General features: G+C 44.5%; 1 protein-coding gene across 1 annotated transcript in view; it reads left to right on the top strand.

Moving 5' to 3' along the window:
- Nucleotides 1-21,350, top strand: part of LOC115905878 (unconventional myosin-X-like) — an 89,517-nt gene that overhangs the window by 43,432 nt on the left and 24,735 nt on the right. Inside the window, exons 16-24 of the mRNA XM_030952575.1 lie at nt 1,226-1,294; nt 2,156-2,238; nt 3,768-3,876; nt 4,564-4,644; nt 5,569-5,693; nt 6,502-6,616; nt 12,337-12,443; nt 16,730-17,035; nt 20,912-20,951. Coding sequence (XP_030808435.1) covers nt 1,226-1,294; nt 2,156-2,238; nt 3,768-3,876; nt 4,564-4,644; nt 5,569-5,693; nt 6,502-6,616; nt 12,337-12,443; nt 16,730-17,035; nt 20,912-20,951 — 1,035 coding nt within the window. The remainder of the gene's footprint in view (nt 1-1,225; nt 1,295-2,155; nt 2,239-3,767; nt 3,877-4,563; nt 4,645-5,568; nt 5,694-6,501; nt 6,617-12,336; nt 12,444-16,729; nt 17,036-20,911; nt 20,952-21,350) is intronic.

Here is a 21,350-nt window from a genome sequence, read left to right as displayed (position 1 = left end):
TCTGAACCTCCTCTTCAGGACTGAGACCCAGACAGAGGCTGTGATGGAGTTCCACTGAAATTCCAGCATGGGGCTCAGCAGTAATAAAAATCCCCAAAAGAAGTAGTAAAAGCTCCCAGGAAAGTAACAGTAAAAGTAGAAGACATTGGTATGGAATCGTATAGTCTGTAGATCACCTTCACTTTGAACCATGTGCACCATGGGGCCCCTTGACTCAAGGAGAGCTTCTGTCAGAACTGGTAAACAGCAGGTCTGGGACAGCTTCAGTGCTACAGACAACTGCATTGAAGGAACCTGCAGTGTGGGGACAAGACATCTCGGGTGGGTGTGATGGGTGTAAAAGTCACACGTGGCTTGTAGAAGATTGATGGCACTAATGGAAGCCAGGCTTAAATCAAGCAGCTCTAGTTCCCTCTGTAGTTGTTTGAGAGCTCCCTGTGAAAGGACACTCCAGATACAAGAAGTCTGCATGGGTTCACTTGTGAAATGAGCAAGTATTTCAAAGACAAATCCATTTGGGGTTACTAGTTAGGCAGGCCTCATAGAAAGAATTAGAGTTTGAGGGAATGTTAGGATGAAAGTATGATTTACTTTCTTTGTACTCTATCCTCCATAGCCAGTGCTGGAGGCAGAATACTGCTGGATAGATCTTTGGTCTAGAGCAGCATGGCTGCTCTTAAGCAGTTAAAATGGTTTTCATAGAACAGAGAAAGTAGGGGGAAAAGGACAGAGGAAAAAGAGAAAGGAAAACTGAATATTGAATGTAGGGGAAGAGAGGTGCAAAGAAATACAAAATATAGAGGAAGACAGGAAATTGGTATGTTATTTCTTTTGATGAAGAAAAGGTGTGGAGGTGTTATGCAAAGCTGCCATCTTCCCTGCATCCTGATCCTGTGTCCTGCACCACGTGGTTTGTGTGGAGCTCAGTCTCCTCAGGTGTCAGACACACAAGAATTAACATTTCATCCATGGCATGCCTCTGCAGCCTTGATTCTGCAAGCCCTTGCTCACATGAGAAATGCCTTGAAGGGCTGGATATTTCCATCTTAAATTTGAGTAACATATTTGCAATGTAGCTGCAGACAGCTGCAGCAGATGTGGTCGGGCTCTGCAAGAGCAAAGGTCCTTGCCCATCCCAGCCTTGTCATAGTCATGGCAGAGTTCGTGACTGACTTTTTATTCTTATACCAGAATTATAAGACAACTTCTTTTTCTTTCATTTCAGAGCAACCCCTACTACGTGAAGCCTCGGGTGACAGACCATCAGTTTGGCATAAGACATTATGCAGGGGAGGTAGGTGTTCATGATGTGTCTGTGAGATGCTTGGAATATTCTGCCCTTGAGGTCCTCACTTCTAGATTCCAAAAACCAAGAACATTTCTGAGCTGTGTGTTTCCACACATTTGATGTCCCATACCGGAGCACGAGTGTGATGGGCTTAAAATAGCATATCTGCAGCACTATATTCTCCAACTTGGATGTTTGAGTTTCTCAGGTAACTTTTTTTGGGGGGGGGGATAAACTCCTTACTTCTCTTATTCACGTTGTCTTTTCTTGGACATTCACAAACAAACAAAACTCAAAGGAAAAGTCGCTAGGAAAATTAAGACTTTTGAGGAGGAGGAAAGACTGAATACCTATTGCAAAAAGGAAAAGGTTCCCAAGCCTTCAAGGTTAAATGTTGCTCTTTGTTGTGAGGAGATATGAAGCAGATGAAGGTGTGTCATGGGAGGACACCTGCACATTGAAGAAGGGCTGAGCTCCTCCCAGAATAATCTGCTGAGCACTTGTGGTTGGGAAGTTGAGGCACTGGGTGGCCGTTCTCTTCACTCTCCTGAAATGAACAGAGTACCTCACACCTTGCAGAGGATTTCCACACAGGCCCTCTCCTGCCAGGCAAATCTTTGCAGCTGTTTCACTTGGCTCTTGTTTTTTAGGGTTTTTTTTTTGTGTTTTTTAATTGATGGCTAAAAGCCACTTTCTTGCCAGGAACTGCAGAACTCTGTAGTTCTTTGACCCCAGAAATTCAAATCTTGGCACATGCCTGCAGTGTTCCTGTGTAGCTCTGCTGGAGGCCTTGTACATTGGCATGTACATGTGGAAGGACTTCATGATCTGTACGGTGCTGCTCTAGTGGCTGTGTCTGTGTTGCAGGTGCTGTATGATGTCAGAGGCTTTCTGGAGAAGAACAGAGACACCTTTCGTGATGACATTTTAAACATGCTGAAAGACAGCAGGTATGCTTGTCAGGAGGCCACATGTGTTGGGCAGAACTAATTGCATCCATGTAATAAACCAGACCAAGGAAAGCAGTTGCTTTTGCCAGAGCATCAGGCATGATTCTTAATCATTCTTCTCTTTGTCCTGAAGTGTCCTAACAGAAGAAAGGAGATCTGGAGAAGGCAGATGAGGCACAGTTTAATCAGGACTCATGTTGTCCCAGTTTTAAAAAGAGCTTTAACAGCATGACAGACATCCGTCCTGGCAATTTGGTTTTTTCCCTTTCCCCTTCCCTTTTCTTTCTTCCTCTTACTTCTCTATACCTACAGTGGCAAAGTTTCCCCTGAATGAGCCAATGCTCTTTGCCATGTTGTCAGTCGCCAGCTTTTGTACAGATGCTGCTTGTTTTCCAGCCTGCTTGTTAGTGGAAATCATCTGTCCTTATCCTGAGCCAGACTGAGCTGTTGCTGTGGGACTGGGCATGGACTCTAATGTCGTATCCCAGAGCTGCAACATGATCTTAGAGAAATGAGCTAATTTTGATCTTGAGCAAGATCTGGGAAACAGAAGCAGGGCCTAGTAGGGGGGAGGCATTTAATATTACAGAGGATCCTACAAGTCTTTGAGCAGCAACTCTACCATGTGCTTCTTACCACAGTCCATGTATTGCGTTTGGGCTCCAGCCTGATGAGACTGTTTCAGAACTGCATCTTCTCTGAAGCTGCTGCAGAGTGTGCACTGAGAAGCTTTGAAACAATCTGAGGGAGCTGAGACTATGAGCTGCTCATAGTTGTCTTACTTGGACAGTAGCATCTGGGGAACATTTTACATGAGGCTTGAGGCCAGAATTGTGGTTGTTATTGTCCAGCATAATAGAAGGACTCAGGCTTTTTCAACGTGCCAGAAGGGAAGTTGGGCCAGAAGCGGCCATAACAATAAACTGGTACAAGCAGCTCTGAAGAACTTTGTGCAACTTTGCAAGAACCAGCACCAATGTCTCAGGAGTGGCAAAATGGTGGAAGATTCCTTAGAAATGGAGGGCTAGCTACATGGAGGGTAGCTCTAGAACTCCTCTGGCCACGGAACAGCTGGGCTTCCAATTTTGTGATCATGTCATGGGGGCTGATCATGATTTGGGAGGCATGACAGCTCCAGTCCAGCTGGCATACCTTCAAGGTAGCTTTGCCTGGGGGCATATGCTTGCTCTAGGGAGGTGTCCTTGAGCATCCCCTCCTTGCTCAAGGGAGGTGTCCTAGCCAGTGCATAAGGGAGATTTTCCTTTGTGTAATATCCTACTTGAAAGTGTGGGAGGGGACTTCTGGCTTTGCAGCTGAGTGTGGCATACAGGGCATTCCACAGGATCTGGGCAGCCAGTGGGAAGTATTAATTTCCTCACTGAAGTGCCAGCTGAACTGCTTCCTCTGGCACAGCAGGTATAAAAATGAGATGTTTCACAACAGGACAGGGCAATAGCTGACAATAAAAACCATCTTCTCACAGGTGGTAGGTGCCTTGCACCTTCTTTAATTCTTTTCTTCTCCCTTAGGCTGGACTTCATCTATGACCTTTTTGAAAGAGTCTGCAGTCGTTGCAGTGAAGAGACACTGAAGATGGGCACCCAGAGGCGCAGACCGACTGTCAGTTCCCAGTTCAGGGTATGATGTTTTCCAAGAGAGCAGCAGGCTTCTGGGGAGGAGCAGATGGGTAAAGCAAGGCCTGCAGCCAAGAGGAGTCATTCATCCTTGTTTTGTGTCCAGCACTGAAAATGTGCAGGAATGTTGCAGTGCTAAAAAAAGACAGTGCCACTGCCCCAAGGATTTCTGTCTGGTATAAAATGTGAGATGATAAGACAGAGCAGAGTGGCAGAGGAAAAGAGTACTTTGCTAAGTATATGAAGTTCTTGAGGTTCTTTAATCTTTCATATTGGTTTGGTGTTTCAGCTAAGTGTATGTATCCTTTTAGGCCACATTTTTACAGGTATAATGACAATTCCAATAAAACCTTATTAGGAGGGCCTTGCAAGTATGAATCTCACACGCTTGGATTGTCTGCAGACCTTCTGTTCATTTCACTGTTTTGTTTTCCTGTATTTAAAGTTTGAGTGACTCGTAAAACTAACTCACAAAAGCTATACAGCTCAAGGAACAAGGATGGCCATAGTCTTAAGAGCAGACTGTGTGGGTATGTTTTGGACAGGAAGGAGTCTCATTGGTTAATGAAATTTTGGTAGGCAGAGTCAAAAGACATTAGGAATGGGAGGGCTGCAGGAAGACATTGCATCAAATGTAGCCCCTTTCCTTCTGTAGTGACTGATCCTTTGGGTCTCTCCTGCTGGTCTTTAGGATTCTCTCCATTCCCTGATGGCCACGCTCAGTACTTCCAACCCATTTTTCATCCGCTGCATCAAACCAAATACAGAAAAGGTAAGTGTGTCCCCCAGCCACATGTGTGCATGTGACACAGGCCTGCATGGGCATGCCCTTGCACAAATGCCTAGCAGGTGTCTCAAACTGAGGGTAAGAGCAGTTCCTCCCACCTTCCCTTTTTTATTCTAGTTATTTTACAGTTGAGAAAAAACACACCCTTGTCCTGGTAATTAGATGGAAAGACTGCATTCTGAATATGAGATTATATAGCCATTCCCACTTCTTTCAGTGCTTATGAAGCCTGGAAGATTAACCAGGCTTGTGCAGAGTTCAGAGCTGTGCTAGAAGAAGCAATCACTCCTGTTTATAGTGCCTGTAGAGAAATCTGTTCTGGTATGAAGGGCTTGTGCAATAGGCGCTGTCTCCTGCAGATCCCTGGCTCTGAGGCACTGGAGGTGGATGCATCATGAGCAAATCACATTGCTTAGGGACAGGCTGGCTCTTGCTTGGACTGTGAGCTGTGGCAGGAGGACATGCTGCTTACTAGATCTGAACTGATCTTTTTCTTTGAGTGTTTTGAAACCATGAATTATATGGCAGAGGATAGGCTGCTTAGGGGATTTATGCCAGAAAAGAATTCTGTAGTTTGTCTCCAGTTTAACTGAAAAGAGAGGCTACAAAGAGAAATGAGTCAGGGTTCTGCACTCTGCATGTGTTCAGACATTGTATCTTTGCTTTCCTACCATAGTCTGACTGTGAGTGCAGTCTGCAAACTGTTTTCCTTCTTCCAGAATCAGCCCAATTCCCTTTTGTCCCTTATTCTGCACTATGCAGTGCTGTGAGGTTGCTTTCCCCTTGACCCAAACTTCCCCTTTTTTACCTGGCATGCCCAGATATGCAGGGTTGGCCTTCTACAGCAGAACAGATACACAGCCTGTGACTGCCTTGCTTACTTGGTTTTGATTCTGGATCCCTGTTTAGGCACCGAACCTCTTTAATCCAGATGTGGTGCTGAATCAGCTCCGCTACTCAGGGATGCTGGAGACAGTGAAGGTTCGGAGAGCGGGTTTCCCTGTACGGCGCCTTTTCCAGGATTTCCTCAGCAGGTAATTGCTGTCACTGTGTTGTATGCTGGAACAGCCCCAAAGTATAGAATTCTACATGACTTTCCCTCTTTAACTGCTACTTCTGGTATGGATCATCTGTGGGATGTTTTTCTAACCATGGCCTTAATGCTCATATCATAGACTGAACTGGGAGGCCTTTTGGAGACTTGCCTTTAGGCTAAAAGTCAGAATGGAAAAATAGCCAGATGGTCTTTGGTCTTTTTTTCTTTGTCTTTTTTTTTTTTCTTGGTAGCTTTGCCACAGATTTGTTAGTGTGATGCTGTGAAACCCAGCTGGTCGTAATATGTAAAAGGAAAATACCATGCTTAAAACCTTTAGGCAGCTGAAGAAAATTCTAATGGACAGTATAGCTGATGATTAATATTGGAAGAAGTGATTATTTCTTTTAATGAGCTACATCAAAAGGATTTTTTTGAAGTTTAAGGCTAGAAGGGACACTGAACATTGCTTCCTTTGTCTCTTGGAGCACTAAATGCCACCCCTACACTGAACAAAATAACTTGTGTCTGATGAAAGCACATGTTTCAAAAAGACAGTTGTTCTTTACTGAAAAATTCTGTTGAGTTTGTATTCTTTTACTGGTATTGCAACAATAATTGCCAGTGTGGTAGAAACAGATAAAGGTTGGGGGATGGAAATTTCCAAATTGGAAGGCAAACATGAAGAAGGAGGGTCCCGGAGGAAAAAGGACTAATGAGAGGAGGATAATTAGAGTTAAAAGATTGGGGAGAGAGAAGGGGGCAGTTACTGTCATCTGTAATCTGATGAGATTCTGTTTTGTTCTTAGGTACAAGATGCTTGTGAAGGGGCCAAGCCTCTCAGACAACAGCAAAGCTGTATGTGCAGGTTTTCTTCAGACCTATGACAGCAGCAAGAAAGAATGGCAGTTGGGTAAAACCAAGGTACTGCATCAGTGTGGGGAAGGATATGGCTTTGCTCCAGCTGCAAGGGGACGTGATTGCATCTGGTCAGATTGCAAGGCAGTGCAGTCATGATCCTTTCAATCCACTGGCCTGTGCCACTGACCTGCAACATCTCAAATATTTCCCATATTATGTACCCAGAGACATAGCAGGTTTTTTTGTTTTTATCTGAACTCCTAGTTGACCAAGCCAGCTTGATTTTGTTGTCTGATCCCATTTAAAGATTCAAGGGGAACAAGCATGGCTCTCATTTTATGTAATTGTGATGTTTGCCATTAACTCTTGCCTCTTGTGCCAGGTATTTCACTCTGCTTGACTAACTGAAATTCTTGCCTGAGGCAGTGAGCTGAATCTTGGTGTATATCTAAGCTGTGAATGGCTACATCACCAGATGTATGACAGCTTTCTGTTGGGGAAGCTCAGATGATGCTTTTGCAGCTAGCCCAGATGCTAGCATACATTTTCTGTGAAGAGGTATCCAAATGCTTCTGCCCATTTGCGTAATTCAGATCTTGCTTCTGTTTTGGTGAATGTTTAACACTTCTCTCTTGCCTGGAATAGTCTGGATTTTCATGCAGAAATAGATGTGAACATTTTGAGGTATATTGCTACAGAAATCTGGGAGTGTGAAGCTGTCTCTATCACAACTTTCCACATACTCCAGTAAATTCTTCAAAGAATATTCCAAGATGGATGGTGTCCAATGCAGGCAGCATTTCTCAATAGTGGGTATGCAGTCCATATCTAGAGCAGATGGTAGCACATCAAAGCAACTTCTTGCATTTTTTTTGCCCTTAAGCCTTTAGAAAAGTACTTCAGAATATTTCCAGTGTCACAATGAAACCAGAAGTGATTCTAGTGAACATGCGCATTTAATTTGTCCAGGAGATCAGATAATGACATTTGTTGCTTTGAGCAATTATTTCTCAGTAAGTGGATAGACTATAATATTTATTAAAGCAAGATCTCTCTCCTCTTCCTAGAGGACTGGCGGTAGTCCACTTAAGCATTTGGGCTATGAGCTGTATGTGGCAATCAAGGAAACCAGTGGCCATTGTTGTGGGAAGGACATGTATTAATCTGGAGTTTGGTTGTTTTGTTTTTGTTTTTTTTCCCCATGCCTCCACTGATGTTCCAGAAAGATTTTATCACTTAGCTGTGATTAAAGTGTTCCCTATCTTTGATTTTGGAATCAGGAGTCTCCTCACTGGTGCCTGCAAACCAGGAACCATTTTGGTGATTCCTGTCCTTGGATAATCCACATTGCTTGGGTGACTGCCAGTCTCCCAGCATTTCAGTGTTAAAGCCTATGAGGAGAGTGTGTGTTGCAGAGCTGTCTGGAAAGCTTAGAAAATGGTGGTTAGAGCTGGTAAACACAGAGTTTGAACTTTCTTCCTAGCATGACAAGAGCTGGAAGATTGCTGCACTACAGTAAGGGTGGCAGGATGGAGGACCAAACTCACATGCACATAACTCACCTTTTAGAGTACAAAAGGTTTAAGCTGTACAGCTGGAGTCCAAAGCCTATAGCAGACTGACAACAAGCAGGAAATGCAGGATGCTTTGAGCCCCTGGAAGCTATAGGTCCCTTTTCAGTCCCCATTGTGCATCATGAAGGACTGAGTCCATCTGCTTGTTTTCACTCACTCCTTGACCTGCACAAATTATATGGAAAAAGACAATATAGGTGGTAATTGTGGCAAAGAAAATGTGTGTGTGTTTTGTCAAAACTCTGGATATAGTCCAATGTATTTATTTTTTAATGATTGTGTCCTGTAAGCTAAAACTTGACTGAAGAGCTGTATGTGGCATGTTGGTGCACTGCAATCTCTCTGCTTGGGCCCTGGCTGCTCTGAGTCTGGATATTGTGGAAAGAAAGAAATTATTAAGAGAGGCAATCTCTATTCTTTATGCCTGAGAACCAAAAGTCACTGGAGTTGGGAAGCAGTTGAGCCATCTTGTTTGGCTGTAGAAGTTACTTTCTATTGGGCATGGTTTGTATTAGAGATGTGTGTCCTGGTAGAGGGGAGCGGTTCTGTTTATTGAAAGAATGGATCATTCCAAAGCTGTCCTGGCATGTTCCACACTTGCTGCCATGCTGAATGGCTGGCCAGCCCCTGGCTGCTCCAAGGTGCTGTTATTCCAAGGTGTATTACCCTGCCATTACATTCTTCAGATGAGTTGCTTGGCATTCTTTCCCATGCAAAGCCATTTCATTCCTCCCTTGGAGACCACTTTGCAACTCAGCTTTGTGACAGTGCCTCCAGAAAGCCTGTCCCTAGGAAAGCAGCTGCCAAAGTGAGGCCTTGCAGAGCAGTGGTGCTTCCTGGTAGGACCTTCCCTGCTGTCTCCATCCAGCTTTTGTGCCTTGGATTACAGACTGCTTTGTCTGCATTCATGTTTCAGCTGGTGCTAGGTAACATAGGCCTGGAATACTTGGGTTGATGGGGAAATGAGCCTTATTTTTCCAGAGTCTTTCAGGTAAAGGTGAAGTGAAGCTACCAGCCAAGGGGAACAGAACATAGGTCATCGTCCTGAAAAGGAAGTCCCCTGCATGGCCTTACTGCCACTTTTGCTGCTACAGGTGCAGCTCTGGGTACTCAGGCTGGTATTCCCAGAACTAATCTTGGCTTAGTCAGGAGTAGCTACTGAAAAAGGTGTGACAAGCCCATGGGGATGTAACCTAGGAAGAAGTATAAGGGGTGGGTGAAGAGCAAGGCTTATAGAAGGGGGAATACTTCCTGCAAAATGAATGGAAGGATAATTATATCCCTAGCAATTGTTTGAAGTAGGAAGGAAAAGACTCTGTGAATTAGTGCAGGGGATTGTGAAGCTTGGGAAAGGAAACGGAGGAGGAAGGGCAGGATGATCTTTGTGTTTTTCATTAAGAATAGAGCAGCTGCTGTGCTGTCAATTGTCAAATTAATGTTTATAAGAGGTATTAATGTATGCAATACAGGTTTTATATGGTGGTATGGCAGAGTTGAGGGTTTGGATGCAAACAAGCAGTGTGATGATGAAAGAGATTGTGTTAAGGTGCCTTTGCCTTTGCCTTCACTGGGGATGTGCTGGGATGTGGCAGCAGCTTCCATATGACCCTTTCTTCAGTGCACCTGGGCCTTCTGCCATACCTGCCCATACCCACAACACAGATTTCCTACAGTGGCTTAACACAGTTACCTTTGCTGTTCAAAGGCAATAATTTCCACATTTCAACCTGCTGGTTTGCAGGACCTGCTTGAAGGAGGAGGTTGCTGTACACTGTTTGGCATCCAGGTCACGGTGACCCACTTCCTGCTTTCCCAGTGTTGTCCCCAAGAATCATATGATCCCACTTGTGTACACATGGCTACCCAAGCAGTTACATTTGTGTCTGCTGATCTCTGTGACACCTTAGCATGTTCACTGTCCCACTCATGGTGCATGCAGGCTTTGACGTTATGTGAGGAACACTGTGGTGATGCACTGTGGTTTAAAACCTGGCCAGTGTCTAGTATCAGCAGAATGTGATAGATGTAAACTTGTATGTTTTGTTCAATCATTCTTTTCTCAAATGAAAACAGTCCCATGTTTTCAGAAAAAGACTATGAATAATGACAAAGAAACAGCCACTTTCTAGTTTATTTCCGCAAGGCATCAAAAAAACTTCTGGACTTGAAATGCATGTTATTCTTCCTTGTCATCTAGCGGAGTCTAAAAAACCTCCAAACCTTCAAAATACCAAAAGTTTATAACTAGATATTGCTGGGTTCTTTTTAGATTAACCCTTCACTCCAGCATACATAGATCCTGTAATCCTGTAGGATTAGGGTAGGGTCTCATGGATCTCTGCATGCCCTGAAGTTCCTCTCCCACCCCAAGCTGGCCTGGCTCAGCAAAGACTGTGCTTGCTAGGGAAATACTGATGGCCTGAGTATTTTTGCAATTTGATGAAGATAATGGACCGAGACAGTGTTTTGCTGGTTGCATTCCTGAAATGGGTGACTGCTGCTTGGTTCTGGAATGTAATGGAAAGAGCAATCCTTGCCTCAAAGAAATCTTTAAAAGATTGTTGAGTTGACAGAGGGAGTGGATGTACAACTTGCAGGGAAGGATGCCAGCTTCATGGTTGGCAGTACCTTGATAATGAAGCTTCTTTTCAGGCTACCCATGGTTATTTAGTCATTACAAAACAGTTCATTTCTTAATGGAAGCTGCTCCCCAGGAGAAATTCAAGTGCAGGAAAGCCACTGGCTATGGGTACTAACTCAGGTGTCAGTACACAATGGTAATTGCAGGGGGAAGGAAGAGCCTTACGGGATGAGGCCAAAGGCAGTGATGGAGGGGAAGGTATAGAGGGACATAGAGGGGAGATAAGTGGGAAAGAGGGGAATTTGTGCAGGGCATTGGACTGAATGACTGTTCAAGTCTTTGTCCTCTCAGCACACCACATGAATCAAATACATTTGTAAGGAGTTTCTACTGATTAATGTGGTTTTCAATTCTGCAGATTGATGAATATCAGCTCACATCCTGTGTCCATGCCAGTGCTTTAACAAGTGGGGCTGCACTTCCCTAGTGTAGCCTGTTCTGCTGCTTACCCTGGCAGGGATTCATCCAATGCCAGGCAGCAGGTCACACGAGCATGGCCATATGGCACTTGCTGCTGTGACTGCAGCTTGTACGGACATGTCTTACCAGCTTATTCTAGTCTGGGTATTGCTAGCAGTGTACCCACAGTGCCGGGGAGCTCCCTGCAGGCTGCAATCCATCTCAAAAAGCAGCACATTTATTTCAGGAATTTCTGCTGAATCCTGTGCTAACCTAATGCAAGCCAGCTGATTTAACATTGCTTAGACATGTCAGCACAATTCCTGTAAACATGGCCTTATCTTGCTTGTATCTCAGTTCTTTTGTCTTTAACGTAGCACCTGCATTCTTCACAAGTATTTAGCACCGAGCAGAAGTTGTAAATACAGGCGGTGAAAGGTGCTTGAGAATTAAAATACTGAACGCTGGTGTGCAACCAGTAGTAGTTGGAGAGTTCTGTGGTCAGAGCTCATTTGCCCCTAGTGCATACTCCACTGTGGAACCTCTTCAGCACGGAAGCATCTTAGCCCAGAGTGTCTGGAGGTCGGTGGAGGGCTTCAGCACCGGTGGGCTTGAGAGTAAGCGCAGCTTTGTGCCTCGACTGGGCTTTTGGCTTTCCGCCTGCCTTCCATTAAGATTCCTGTAAAGGTTACTTCCTGGAGCCTAGAAATCGAAAAGTTCCTCCCTTTCCTTGAAACGCGGAGGAGTTTCTTCGCAAAATATTTAATCACCCAAGCAGGTCCCAGTGCCTGCTGCAGGGAGGTACCGGATCGCGCCGGGAAAGCTGTCAGCTGGGAAAGAGTTAATCACAGGCGCAAACTTGGGCTCTCCTCCTCCCTCCTCTTTCCCTCCTTCCTCTGCTCCCTCCCTCTCTCTTTTTAAGTCTTGACCACAGAGTGAGGGCGGCGGGGGTTGGGCTCGGAGTTGCGCTCCCGCCGCTGCAGAACTTTTCCCGGCGCTCGGAGTGCGGGCGCCCGGGGCAGCGCGGGGGCGGCGGCGGCGGCAGCGCAGCCGCCCGGGCACGGAGCGCTCTCCGCCCCGCTCACCCGGGGATGAAACCGCCCGGCTCTCCCGGGGACTGACTTCTTTCCTCTCTTTGTGTTTACTGAAACTCCTCCCCGTGGCGTCAGGTTTTCCTGAAGGAAGCTCTTGAGCAGAAGCTGGAGAAGGATCGGGAAGAGGAGTTGAGGAAAGCAGCTATAGTCATCCGAGCCCACGTCTTGGGCTACATGGCAAGGTCAGTGCTGGGGGCTGCCCCACCATCCCTGTGCTTGCGTGCCTGGGTTGCTCCGACACCCTGCTTTGCTCTCTAGTCCCCTAGCATCCGTCCCGTCTTCCCCTCCTGTAGTCTAAGGGAGAGTTGCAGAATCTGCCCTCCCTGCCAGCATCAGCTCTGCTGAAACCTTCCTGCACCTTTGGCACCTCTTTTTCAGTTATGTGCACGTTTGCACCTTCCCTCAATGCTGCTCAGCAAGCTTCCCGTGGACTTTTGTACCCATTGCTTGCCTGTGATGACACCTTTTCCTTGCCTTCAGGGCTCTCCTGGCTGGGCCCCACCTACGCTTTGGGTCCACTCCTTTCCCTTGTGCCTGTCAGCTCTGTTTTCTGCTCCCCCTGCCAATTGCTTCTTCCTCACTTGCAGTTCTGCCTTTGCTCACCCTCTTTCCTCGCCCTGCCTGTTTGCCTTGTGATCTCCCTCTCATTTTAATTAACTGTTCAGAATTGGTTTTTGGCCAGCTCTGCAACAGTAATCTCCTCTTGCCTCTCCCTTTTGCACCTGACCAGAGAAGGTTTGGGAGAACCAACTGCAGACAAACGGCCCCTCCTCTGCCCTCGAAGTCAGTGCAACAGCTGACTCCTTAATGGCTGTGGTATGCACACTTAATCCCAGTAAGATGCTCTTTTCTGGCTGGTCTTTGCTCCAGACACCTGTCAGTCAGGGTTGTGAGGAGGTGAAATCCCTGGCCAGCAGACCTGTTTCAGCAGGCACTCTTCTTAGAGCTCCAGTTACACCAGGTAGCTCATTTTTCATTGGGAAATGTGTGCAAGGGCTGTACCCTGCCTTGCCAGTGTGGAATATCAGCAAAATACACATTTGGTCTCTGGGGCTTTTTATTCATTTATTTATTTCCCTCTAGGAAGACAAATGAGCTCGCTCTATTGTTTGTACATGAGATTGCAAGTTCTTTATGTCAGGGCCTCTTCTCTCTTTTACTTTTTGTCTAGCATTTGGAGAGAGGGGTAGGGATTAGCACAGGAAAATTGATTTGCTGGAAACACCACTGCAGGTGTACTGGATTACTGCTTTTCTGAGATCCTGGTGAGGAAGCTGCTGTCCTGCAGGGCTGTGATGGAGACTGTGTGGCAGCAGCGTTCCTCTTGGTTAGAAATCTTGTGGTCCTTCAGCCTCCACACTTCTGAATTCCTCATCCCACATGTTGCTGTTATGAGTCTCATCCTTAAGGACAAGCTGTGCTTCTGCAGCCAGAGTGTAAATCTTCACAAGCAGCTGGAGGTAACTGACTTCACAGGGGAGGAGAGCCGGGAGTTAAGAAGAGCTGGAAAGGGGGTCTGTAGAACTTTCTGTGAAGAGAGTTTCCAGTTGCACTGCACCTGGATTGAAAAAAGTCCAGCAGGCAGCAGTTCATCTGGGCAAGTGCTGAATGGTTTGTGCAGAGTTGGGCAGGAATACCACTATGTGCTGCCTTAAGCTTGATACCATTTCTGTTAGTTTTGCAAGTATAAGTGTATTTAAATTCATTTGGTCTCATGCAAAGTAGACTGGCAAAGGAGGGATTTTACTGGTTTCTCCCTCTTTGTGAACTTGTTCTGTGAGCCTGGAGAACCAGATTTTCTTTGCTCTCATTCCCTGCAGCCTATGCAGCCTGGTATCTCTGATCACTAAAATGTGAGACAAGAAAATCAAGCCCATTGAAATGATCCCATTCTTATGTAGCTAATCTGTGGAGCTCTGAGATGCAGGTAACAGCTTCACCAGCTAAAAACCACCTAGTGCAGGATCCATGTATGAATTTGGCTGTGCCCCTGGTTTCTTCAGGACTGTTCGTCATGGGAAGAAGGCAGTAGCAAATTGCTCCATAACCCTGTGATCTCTAGTCCTTGGAGGCATAACTGCTAACTATACCTCATTGACAAAATAATAAGGTAAATTTCAAAGACAGCATTGGAGTCTTGCAGTCAGCCTGCCTTCTTTGGTGTGCTGCATGGTCAGGAGGTCCCCCAGCGCCTTTGCTTGGTCTGCAGGTTGAACTTCTTTGGCTAGTGCAGAAGGGTGAGTGGAAGCTTGAACAAGGGGAATGAGATTTGCAGCCTGTGAGCAGCAATTCCAGCTGAAGGGCGTCTGCAAGCTTGGCTGTGGTCATGAGGAATGAGGGGGCACTTCAGCCTGGCAGATTAGCAGGCAGAGCTGGCCTGGAGCTGGGCAGGGCTTGGCACATGTTGCACTTGAGAGAGTTTCTGGCAGATGCATTTTGTAAAAGTCAGAGTACCCTTTTTGATGCATTTAGTCTGCCTTGGCAGAGAGTGCATGTGCAGCTGTTCACACCCCATGTGCAGGACACAGGGTGGACAGAAGGAGCGGGGATGAGGGGACTGCAGCCCAGGAGTAATTAACCTAAAACCTCCTACTGCTTATCGCCTCTTGCTTTTCCTTTTCTTTTCTCTGTGCTTCCTCCTTTTGACTTAATACTTATGGAAAAGAGCATGACCTCTGCACACTACATCTATTAGCATCCCTCCTGATTTTCTTGACCGGGCTGATGTATCTGATGTGCAGGGAGGTGGCAAGATGTCAGCATAGGTCCCTGTTGCCATTTGAAGGGAATTTCCTTGCAGGAGAGGAATTTTAAGGTGTGTCTTTTCCTCAGGGTGTTGCAGAAGGTCTGTGGAAGTTTATGTGAGAATATCATGCTATTTCCAGTGTGCTTTCTAAGACTGTATGACCTCAAGGATTACTGTAGCTTGCTGGCCCAGGATCCTGTGTAACAGCCCCATAGAATTTTTCTCTCTGTGCATTCTGGTTTGGATTAAAGAAGTTTTTGATTTGACTAGTACCAATGGTTGTTTCCCCAGTGCAAGATACTAAGGCATCTAAATATATTAAATTACTTTAAAAATTGTCTGCTTATTTTCAGCCTTAATAGATGTCAGCTTCAGGTTTATTAAATCTTATGGCCTCTGTTGGAAAAATAGAAATGTGGATACTTTAACTGGGGTAAAGCCTTTCCTTAGGCTTTTCTATTTCTTAATGTCCTGCATGGAGCAATTGCTCTCATTCTGTAAGCCTGAATTTCTGGTTCCAGTCCTGCTTCCTCAGAAATCACTTGAGGGTCTAACATGGTTCTTGAAATGGGGGTGCTAGCACAGAGCACAGAATAAAAGCAGTATTCTATACAACAGTATTTCTGCTTACAAGAATAAGAATCCCAGTAGTATTTTTTCTGTAGCATTGTGGTGGGAGCTTGCCTTTGTGTGATGATCTGGGGCCCAAAAATCCAGTTCTGACTTGCTGCTTCCCAGCATAGTCCCACATCAGTTGTGTTTGGCCTTTGATTCTTCAATACAGAACCTTATGATTGGCTCTTTTGGATTGTTTAATGTTTGCTTGAATCTAGTTTACAAATTGATCCAGATTACTGTGTAATGCTAACTTCTGTTATTTGCCCAGTTTATGTATCATGTACAAACTTCTACCAGGAACTTTTTTCATGTCCTTGATAAAGGTAGTCTTTAATGCAGAGGCAAAACCTGGCTTTTCTACAACATGACTAGACTACAGAAGTACTGAATGATGATTGTTGTGTTTTGGGGCCCTATCATGTTCTTAAAAGTGCTGTAGAGTTGATTTTGATGTCATTGATGATCCTTGTGGGTCTCTTGCAACTCAAGATATTCTGTGATTCTTGTTTAGGCAAAATGTTGTGCAATACATTTGTTTGTGTGAACTTGTTACAATGTTTGATTCAGCCATCAATATTGTAGTATCAGTGTGTTTTCTCCCAGACAATGTGACATTAATGTCACCAAATCTGTTTTTGCACTGTTTTTGCATTTCCTGGAGTAATTTGCTTTTGGCCACTTAAGAGATGGACCAATATTTGTTCTCATATAGTAAGAGCATTTGTATATTTCTATTATAATAAGTCCATACTGAATGATTATGCCCACTGCAGAGTGAATGTGTTTATGTGCAATGCAAGGAGTTTTTGGCCAGAGGACCTTCCCTTTCCATGGCCAAATGGAAAGGGAAGATCCTCTCATCGTGTGAGAGTCTTCACAAAAGTAGGTGCCCATTGAAACAAACTTGGTAGATTAGGAGGGAGAACAGTGAGGTGAATATGATTTACAGGTAGTGAGTGGCAGGAGGGGAACAGGAATCATGTCACTTCTGACATGTGTTTTTCGAAGATGACTTTTCTGTGGATGTGGTCAGTGTGCAAGGGCATGAGGAGTGCAGAGCACGTGTGACTTAGTGATGCATTAAGTGTGTGGTTCTGTTTTCAGGAAGAAGTATCAGAAGGTGCTATCCAGTGTTGTAATAATCCAAAAGAACTACCGAGCGTACTTCTGGAAGAAGAGCCTGCAGCGCCTGAAGGCCTCTGCGGTGACCCTGCAGAAGCACTGGCGTGGCCGCCTGGCGCGCAGCCTCTACCAGCACCTGCTGCAGCAGGAGCTGCGGCGCCGGCAGGAAGCCGAGGAGAGAAGGAGGCAGGAGGAGGAAGAGCAGATCAGAAGAGAGGAAGAGGAAAGACAATGGCAAGAAGAGGAGGAGCGTAGGAGGAAACAGGAAGAGGAAGAGGTGAAGGAAAGGTACAAGATGGTATCTTGCGTTCTGTCTTGGGTTTAGGCAATTTAAACGGGAGCATTCTAGAATGGGTTCTCCCCCTTTGTTTTAACCAGTCCCTTACCACCAATAAAGAATGAATACAAGTAGCTATAAGCGAAAAAATAAGTTTACTAACAAGTGAAGCTGCAACAGGCAAAAACCAACAGTAAATAATCACTATATACAAAATCGCTGAATCTCACAAACTCCCTGAGAACAAACTGAAACCCAAAATGGTGGAAATCCCCCTTTCCAAGATGGCACCCGCCACAGGCCATGGTGCATAGGGAGCCAAAGGGAAAATGGCATCAGAGCCTCTCCCTCAAGATGACAGCCTTTGCAGGTGACCATGCTGTTGGGAGACAAAGGGGAAGGATGACAGGAATCCCCCATAGGCATGAAGGAACTTACCCAGCAGTTCTTGTGGCAAATGGGAAGTGCTGCTGTGTGTGGGGTCAGCACTGCTGCTTGCTGCACTTGCTGGACTCTGCTGGGTTTATTATGATATAAATTTCCACATGTAATTGTGTGGTAGTTTGCTTTTCAGAAGTAGTTCTCCTAGGGTTTGTTACGTACTTTCCCAAAGGGGGATCTCATCAGACTGTGTGGCAAGCATCAGAAAATTCTAAGGTTAGAAGCACTCACCTTGAGTCCTGTGTGCAGTTTTGGGCACCAGAATATAAAAAACATTAAACAAGAGAGTGTCCAAAGCAGGACAGTGAGGATGGTGAATGTCTGGAGGGGAAGCCATATGAGTTGTGGCTGAGGTCACTTGAGGAGGCTGAGGGAAGACCTCATTGTGGTCTTCAGCATCCTCATGAGGGGAAGAGGAGGAGTAGGCCCTGATCTCTTGACTCTCATGCCCAGTGACAGGACTCGAGGAAATGGCAGGAAGCTGAGTTAGGGAAGATACGGGTTTGATACCAGGAAGAGGTTTTTCACCCAGAGGTTTGTCAGTTCAGACTCCCCAAAGAATTGGCCACAGCACCAAGCCTGACAGAGTTCACGAAGCATTTGGACAATGCTCTCGGGCCCATGGTGTGACTCTTGGGGTGTCCTGCACAGGACCAGGAGTTGGACTCATTGATCCTGGTGTGTCCCTTCCAACTCATCATTTGATTCTATAATAAAAGGAAGGACCTGTCTAGTTTATTGGCTACAAAGTGGTTTTGCCCTTCAGTTTCCAGAGCAGGAGAGATGTGTTCAACCCAGCATCATGGCAGAGAAATGTCAATGTTTCTAGGAGTCAGGCAACCTCATTTTATTTTCATTTTCTAATTAATGTTAAATGGCACCTGAGTGAGTAGCCAGGACGGTACTAGCAGACCAACATGTCTAACTTCTGAACATCCATTTGACCTAAAATATGAGGTGGAAGTCCACTGAGAACAAGCAAAAAACAACACAAATGTAGAGACAAAGTCAGAAGGACCTAGGCATGATTTGAGCTGTAGTGAACCAGAAGTACATACACTTTTAGCAGAGGGGAGACATGGAACAATTTGGTCTAACACTCAACAGGAAGAAAAATAATAATGTTGAGAAAAATGAGGTATTCGATGCTATTTTTATCTTCCCCAAAAGCTTAACTGTTGGATATTAAATACGATTAGGAAGGATGTACAAGAATGCAGAACATGTCATGCAAATAAAAGGTTAGAAAATGCTCAGATAAATCAAATTACAAATTATAAAGCAGGTATGGGGATTTGGTGAAAGTAATGTTTGGATACTTCAAGAACTAGCTAAAGCAGTTTAAAACAATAGCTATTCTCTTTGTTCTTGTTAGTGGATAGTAATGTGGACAGTAATTTTTCCATAAAAATGGAAAACACCAAACAATTTTGACCCCCTTTTAAAATGGGAAAAGGAAGAATAAGGGAATTGTGGACCAGTCAGCCTGACCTCAGTTTCAGGAAGATACTGAAACACATGACCAAACAGTTGTAAACGCTTGATAAAGGAATTAAGCCAATGTGGATTTCTGAAGAACAAACATCATTAGAGTTACCTGTTTCCTTCTGTGGTGTCTTATGGCATGTCTTGTGGACAGGGAAAAGCCATGGAGGATTGGTAACTTGATTTTGGGTAGATAAAAGCTAGGTAAGAGCTTTGATATGTTATGACAATACTCTAAGATGCTTGAAGAAATTTGCTTTGGGGAAAAGTACGTGAAGCAAGATTAGGATTTGTGTTTTTACTGCATTTAATTATAAACAATAGTAGCTTTTTGTTAAATAAAAGAGAACTCTTGAATGGGATTTTTCCATGATCTGTGCTGGATATGGTACTTGTGCAATGTTTTCATAAGAACTTGGATAAGGAAATATGAATATCCTTATTAAATTTGTAGATAAAACCATCTGCTGAGGGGCTGTAGGCAAATAGCCTAGGATTACAGTTCAGATAATTTTGGCAAGTTAAAGGATCTGAAAAACAGGATAACTTTTGGTACAGACACATGCAGATTTACAGTCAGGAATAATCAAATGCACAGGGAGCGGAGGAGGAATGCTTACTTCAATGGCAGGAGGAAGGTCTGGAGGCTAAGTTGAGTGTGTCACCAGTGTCATGCTGTGTGAGAGGAGCAAGCAAATGCTGTCTATAAACAGAATTGTTTCTGTAGGATGGGGTGATGCTTCAGTACCCTTCAGTTGGAGTACTGTCCTGAGTTTTGGGTATCACATTTCAGGAGGAGTGTAGATCAGTTGATGATGACTAGAAAGCGGGAAGAAATACCAAAGATTTAAAAACTGTGAGCAACAGTTGCAGGAGTTAGAATGTAGATTATAGGTGGCACTCCTAATGTGTTTTAAAATGGTTGTGCTTTTGAGCTCTCTTATCATTTAAGGCTGTTGTTTTACTCATGATGACTGCTAGAGATCTTTCAGTAGAGTTGGAACCATCTGGATCTCACTTATGTCAGCTTTCATTTACAAATATTTCCTGGAATTTTTTTTTTGAGAGTGTGAGCACAAGAGTGAGAGCTTTAAGGACTTTGTGACTTAGAGCTGCAGTTTAGAATATGTCTGGGAAAATCTGCAAGGCCTGGGAAAAAAATATCATTGCCCTCCTCTTCTCCCTGGGGTTGAATTATAGGTTTGAAAGTCACCACGGGCAGCGGTCACTTTCTTCCATCCAGCAGCATCTTATTCCTGCTCCCTAAGCATGACCCTGGCATTTGTCTGTCTGCTGGTTCAGTTGTTTGTAGCATACTTGCTCTGGAGAAACTGGCCATAGTGATAGCTTTGCTTTGGAGTGTAACCTTTTTGAACTGGGTAGAACTGCGACACCGTGGGATAGTTTTTTTCCTCTGCTCATGTTTACTAACAAACTCTGACTCTTACAGTCTTCACTAATAAACTGGATTTTGCATGCCACTGAGAAGTTATGTGAGTTGGGGCTTTAATACAGTGAAAGCAAAACAAAACACAAATTCAGTGCTGGTATTGCAATAATTGTATTTTTAAAAAAAGAACAGTTTGCTGATATCTGTCAGTTACACAACCTCCATATTCACAGATTTATTGTACTTCAGAAGATTCTGTTTACATTTATCATGAGTCTGATTTGTCTTTCTGTCACTGTTTCCAATGTCCTTCCTGGTGTGTTCCAACTAATCTAATTTCCTAATTGATCTGAAAGTTAAGTGCATGGGGAAAATCTGTTATATCCACAAAGGTCATGCCAGCCACAGAGAATTGGATTTTTACTAAATTGCAAAAGCTTTTAAATCAGTCTTACAGCAAGTACCTCATTTTAACCTTATCCATGGAGGGATGATGTGTCTGTGTAATTCTGAAAACCTCATGCAGGAGAACTAAGTCTGTCTCTGACTGTTATGTTTTGTTTTTTAACAGAGAAAAGGAGCAACTGAATGCGCTATTGCAGGTGGCCGAGGTAAGTTTAAAAGTTGTTCTTTTCACATGGTTTCTTGTCAATATCTGTGAAGAGTCCTTCATTGCCTCTTCTTTGCCTGGATACTGATACTGTTGTGGCAGCATCAGTATTGTGGCAACACTATTTTAAAAATGGGCTTTGTTCACTCAAAACCTGTAGGCAGAGGTGCACAGAGTTAACAAGGTAGGGCTTTTTTCAAGGCTCTTGTATGAGCCTGCACTGGTTCTATTTGAAAATTTCCATATTGAACATGAAGCATCCTATTTTTATCTCTACTGCTTGAGCTTGTTAGATAACCTTGTGATGTGCTACACTGTGACACAGTCTGTTTTGCTGGATTGTTGCCTGTAACAGCCGAAATAAGAGTGCCGCCAACTGCTGCCTTGGCTAAAATAAACC

This window comes from Camarhynchus parvulus, chromosome 7, assembly GCF_901933205.1.
Source record: "Camarhynchus parvulus chromosome 7, STF_HiC, whole genome shotgun sequence".
NCBI lineage: Eukaryota > Metazoa > Chordata > Aves > Passeriformes > Thraupidae > Camarhynchus > Camarhynchus parvulus.
The sequence above is the reverse complement of the archived record's forward strand: the minus strand, read 5'-3'. Positions and strand labels throughout refer to the sequence as shown.